A 5792-nucleotide genomic window follows, 5' to 3' on the forward strand; every position below is an offset into this window, starting at 1 on the left:
GCATGAGATAAACAGTAGAACATGTGTTTTATTACTCATTTGTCAGATAGAGAGAGAGAGAGAGAGAGAGAGAGAGAGAGAGAGAGAGAGAGAGATAGCCACTATTTCTATTCTTTAATTATGTCTTGATTATTGCACTGTGTTCATTGTTTATTGTTATGCACCATTCACCAAGTCAAATTCCTTGTATGTGTAACGTACTTGGCAATAAACGGTTCTGATTCTGATTCTAAAGTACAATTTGTATTTCCAACGCAAAGATGTTGTGATGTGTAACTTTGACTAAAACCCGCCTCACGAGACGGGCGAACGAGCTGACTGAAGACTAGTGTGCAGCGGCAGTTGCTCATCTCTCCGCCTCTAAACGATCTTTGTTCTCCTTTTGTGCAAATCGTCGTCAGTATCCGGAAATTACCAATCCCGTGATGTCAAGGGGAGTTTCTGCTAGCATAGCATCGGAATGTGTAAAGTGCCTTTCTCGAGTTGCTCTTAAAACTTTTTTCAGCGTTGACTGTCAGCTAGCAGTTCAGCACTGTTGTGGTCTACCGACATGGGGTTACCCGGGTGGAAGGCTGTCGGAGGATGTATCCTTCCGCACGGACGTTAACAAGGAGATGAAGCCTCTCTTAGGAACCTATAACGGGATGCCTCTCGGTTCGTCTCTCCGGAGCCCGTGGTGAGATTTATGTGCCGCACAAGCTAGCAGGCTAGTGCTTCTTTTACAAGCTACATTACGGGGAGTTATGGCGCGGTTGGTGTTGAAGCAACTGTCAGATTTCGGGGACTATACTGGCGGTAAGGAGCTGACTGAGATCCTTAAAGTGACTAGTAACGAGCTCACAAACAGCCTGTCAAACGTTCGGCTGAGCCCAGACGGACGTCATGTTCATGCCATCCTCCGCGAGCCTCAGGTCGGTCTCGTGACTTTGGACAAGTATGAAAGACCCCACCTTGCCCAGAACCAGAAGAAGCTGGATTTGCGGTCGACACGCACCGTGCCCACCATCGTGGATGTTTTGTATTTGGACTATCAGAACAGCAGCAGAGACGCGGCAGCCGTGGCGGTGGTTTATGAGAATGGAAAAGCCGAGTTTTGGAGATTCCAGGAGTGCAAAGCTGGCTGGCATCTCCTGCAAACGTCCAATTTGTGCAACAGCCCCAGTGCGAGAGTGGTGTCCGTCTGTGCCTGCTCCAACCTCATCATCTGGTGTGAGGAGAGGCCGCCCTCAGAAAGCACCCCTGCCCTCAGCTCCCGGAGGAACAAGTTGAGGTACTGTGTTTGCAGACGTCACTTCGAGGTGGAGGAGGGGTCCGTCAGCCTGGGGGGAGTGAAAATCGCCCTCCACAACAATCCTAAATTCACCGTGGTCAGCTCAGGTGAATTTGTACACCTCCTTCCTGATGTGGAGGTGAAGCCTCTGACAAGCACCTCCAAGTGTTTTCTCTCCTGGTCCCCTCATCACGATTCCTTCACAGTCAGCACCACGTGTAAAAGCGCCCCCCTAAAAAGGCTTTCAACCCAAGAGTCTGACCTAAAGAGGATGGTGACGGACTGTTTGGGATATTTATCGACTCTTGAACCACCTGAGATCTACGACTTCAACCCCACGGCCTGTGGAGGCTTGCTGCTGCTGCTCAGCACAGGGTGGGTGTGTCTTCTGCAGGACGACGGGATGCTGCGGCAGGTGTACAAACTGGCAGACGGCTGCTTGGCGACACGTGGCGCTCTCACCAGCCTCTGCATGTACCAGGACATTGTAGCGGTGCTGATGGGGCGAGACCTGCACCTGATAGAGGTGAACTGTGGCAGAGAGCTGGAAACATTGACGCTGAAGAAAGAGGGGTTGTTGTATGTGAATCGGGCTGACAGGCGTGCACCTCACCTGCTCTCAGAAACCGGCCTTTTTGCGGTTGTGAACAGGGAGACGGACTCCAGAGATTGCGACTCTGCGCTGAAGCCGCCCGGTCTCGGTGCAGTGGAGAGTATCCATCCAGGAGCCCTCCTGGTAGAGGCCGTCTTCGAGGAGGCCTGTAAATACTACCAGCAGAGGAGCCTGAGCAGCACCCAGCTCACCGTGGACGCGCTGAAGAAAGGAGGTCGGTTCCAGGCTCCCATCTCTTTAGCGTCCATCCTCAGGAACTACCTCAACGCGGGGCCGAGGCAGAAAGGAGCAGAGCCGCCCCAGAACGGGGGAGGTGGATGTACGGCAGGACAAGACAAGCTCACGGGCTCTCTGGAGTCCGAGCTCAGGGCTCTGGTCTCTCTGGAGGAGGTGAAGGGGAGTTTAGTGAGGGGGAATAGCAAAGAGGTGGTGGCGGTGTGCGAGAGTCTGGTTGAGAAAGAAGTAGCCAGGCTACTCTCGGCCTCGGAGCTGGATAAAGAGGCTCTGCTTTACCTCAACTCCATCTTCAGCAGCTTCCCTGGTCAGTTGTGGAGAGCAGCGCAGGCCGCCCTCCAGCTACACTGCGACGGGGATGGCTCTCTGTCCAGCAGGGCTCCCCCGGACGTGTGGAAAACTGTCCTCAGTCCCGCTGCGACACCCGGCACCCCGAGCGGCCTCCCTGTCGCAAATGGCGAGCCAAAACACAACCACAGCCTCAAAGGTGATCACGGTGCCAACTGTAAAGCCAAACCTACAAGCGCCACTCCCCCAGCTGCCCTGCCTGTGTTCGAGCTCCTCTGCCACTCGGCCTTCCACTTCCAGCCCAGCTGGTTGCCCCGGTTCCTTGAGCTCGCCCAGCAGCAGCAGGGCTCAGCCGGCCTGGGCCTCAGCCTGGCCTCTTCCTCCTCCTCCTCCTCCTCCTCCTCCTCCTCCTGGGGCTTCTCCGTCGGGAGAGGAGGGGAGGGCAGGGAGAACAACGCGCCGCTCTACAAACGAGCCCTGTGCGTCTTGTCCAGCCTGGCCCCGGACAGAGACAGACGGCAGGACTTCGAGGTGGAGCTGCTGCTGGTCAGCGGGCGGCCTAATGCCATCCTGCAGGCGTTGAGGATCCTCATGGCCAAGCAGCAGTGGGAGCGGGTCACCCAGGTGGCCCAGAAGTTCTGTAAGCAGAGTCCGCTGCTCAACAAGGAGATCTTCAACACTCTGCTGTGCGAGGTGATTCAGCACAGAGACCTGGACCCCTATTTGGAGATGCTGTGGGCGCTGTGCCCAGAGGAACTCACTGTGACCACCATTCTCAACTTGGTGCTGAAAAACTTCCCCTCCCCTACCACCCCCTCCCCTAACACCCCCTCCCCCTCCTCCTCCTCCTCCTTCTCCATGTCCACTGAAACCTCCACGTCCCCGGCTCCCTTTGCAGACTCCCACAGCAGCCAGTTGACCATCGGGCTGTTGAAACCTCTGCTGAGAAAAGTCCTTCAGCGGGAGACCAAGCCGAGCCAGCGCTATGCAGACATCCTCCAGTCCCCATCGTTCCCTCCTCCTGCGCCTCCTCGCCAGCCCGCGGAGCAGCCCAGGTCTGTCTCAGACACCAGCACCGGCTCGCCTCTCGGCGTCGGCATGGCCCCGGCTCCTCTCGCAGAAACACCCGAACAGCAGTCGTCCACGCACACAACTGTCCCAAGAGCCAGGGTGGCACTGCCTGCTCACCCGGTCTGATTCCCACAGACACGAACACTCGGCGTGAAAAAGAAAAACCTGTCTCGTAAAACAATCTGCACATAATCCGACCAAACTTAGAAGCAGTGTGTGTTGACAATCAAATTAAAATATATTAAAATAACAATATGTTACAGGTAATGCAGTTAATTGTGACATTTGATGGTGTTTTTAAAAAGTGTGACTACTAAAAACTGTGAAATGACTACTCATTTTAAGTCTTAATGTGTGTGTATATATATATATATATATATATACTGTGTCTGCAATGTTATTTATCTCTTAAGCCTGAACTGCACGTGGATGAGAATGCTATATTGCATAGCCTTACATTGAATAAGCTTAGTCTTTATCAAAACACCATCAATAAATTATAATATATTGTGTTCTTCTGCTCAGTCTAAAACAAAGCCACTAACTCCCATTTTTTTGGGGGGATTTATCGAATGAGTGTGCACCGTGTTATTTTTCGTTTAAAGTAACTTGTGTCTGCTAATTGTAGCCGAGCAAAGCTGCCTTTCAGTTGTTCATGCAGCAGGTAATCCACTGAGACAGGCTGGCCTTTGTGTGTGAATGTTTGTTTTAAGTGTGGAATGGTTTAGGAGAGGAGGAGGAGGAGGAGGAGGGTAGGGGGGGTCCAAGGTTCCTCTATTGACTTCTAGGTTTGTACTTAACATATCATAAGTGCTCAAACATTAACCTGGTTTCGATGTAGCCTCTGTAAACCAAACACAAACCGCTCGGCCTTTTCCAGCCTCGTGCTTTCATTTTGTCTCTCTCGACTACATCTTGTCCTCTGTGCTCCCTCGCAGCCCGACTCACAGGACATTCCAGACGTGATACCCAGTCAAAGCGACTCACAGTTTGATTTTAAATTCAATTTTGGAGGTAATTGTGTTAGGATTGGAGTGCGGGTTTGGTACGCTGTGACTAACGCGCCCTGCTGCTTGCATAAGGTCACGCACGTCTTCCTTCATGGACCCGGTGAGGGTAATGCTATTAGAGGCGTTGGGTCCTCTGTCTGGTCTTCTTGGTCCTGTTAGTTGTCTCCATGCTCTGGAACGGATTGCACTTTTACATCACCCCAGTCAGTATTGTTTGTACCATGCATCTGTTCAAAGGAATGTTTTCCCATTTAGTGCTCTAAACAAAAGTATATTTAAGTGCCTATAGTATTTGATGCCTTGTTAATGGTTGTGCAGTCTATTATATCTTGTTTTAATCAAAAGAAACAAACAAAATGTTATTTATTGTGTCCCAATCTTTTGAGGACTACTAAAACTCTTTGCCCTGCATGGGTGAGACCCTCTTGGGACATCTCTGAAATGTTGAATAACAATCAGACTCTGAAAAAGCTGCAGAACAATCAGTTCAGAGTGCCTTTCACAGCTGCGATTCATTTACAGCACAGTGTCACATTCCTGCTGGGTCTCCTCAGCATCTCTCATGTTCTGGAGAAAGAACTGGAGTTAGATCAGAGGATCGCAACTCTTAGCCTCGACAGTCAAAAGCTTTTTTTCTTTTTTATGACATTTTAATTTCAATGTGAAACCTGCTGATGTCTTGGCTGTACTAATGGTGTCATTCCGAGCTTTGTGCAGTTGAATCTGCAGGACTGACTGCAGTTCAGTGCGGTGGGTTTTGCTGTGTACCAGCTCACCTGAGAGTCTCTGGGAACCGACTGCCCCAAACAGGCCTGACTGCTCACATGTTGAATGTTTCTTTGCCACATAACTTATTTCTGTTAATAAGAATTCTTCCAGGAACTAAATGTCACGCCTACATTCTTACGTTGTTTAGTTTTGGTGACGCTCTCCCTTAAGCGTTATTTGAGAAGAAAAGAAAATGTATTGAAGTATTTATGACCTGATGCTGTATGCTATTAAACTGTACATAAAACGTATGTTTTCTGTCCGGAGTTTTTCATATTAAGTTGCTTGTTCTGCAATAAATATGAAGCTTGTATTCAGTGTTGTTGGGACTGAACAGACAGCCAATTAACAATACACGCATCTGTCAAACTACATTCTCACCTACCTGCCATGTCCCTGCTCCCACAGTTTGCTTTAGTTTAGTTTGTTCAGCTCAATCAGCATATTCCATTCACGATACTGCAGATCAACAGGTCTAGTTAACAGATCGCATGCTATTATATCTGAAACGACTAACGTGTCAAGGCCAATATACTCT

The 5792-nt window shown here is 50.2% G+C and overlaps 1 protein-coding gene across 1 annotated transcript; it reads left to right on the forward strand.

The window, feature by feature from the left end:
* Positions 1 to 426: 426 nt before the first annotated feature.
* On the forward strand, positions 427 to 5567 carry hps6 (HPS6 biogenesis of lysosomal organelles complex 2 subunit 3). Its single transcript, XM_031872073.1, has one exon. The coding sequence runs from the start codon at positions 744 to 746 to the stop codon at positions 3600 to 3602; it is 2859 nt and encodes a 952-aa protein (XP_031727933.1). The 5' UTR covers positions 427 to 743; the 3' UTR covers positions 3603 to 5567.
* Positions 5568 to 5792: the final 225 nt, after the last annotated feature.

This window comes from Anarrhichthys ocellatus, unplaced genomic scaffold, assembly GCF_004355925.1.
Source record: "Anarrhichthys ocellatus isolate YVR2014 unplaced genomic scaffold, GSC_Weel_1.0 scaffold3, whole genome shotgun sequence".
NCBI lineage: Eukaryota > Metazoa > Chordata > Actinopteri > Perciformes > Anarhichadidae > Anarrhichthys > Anarrhichthys ocellatus.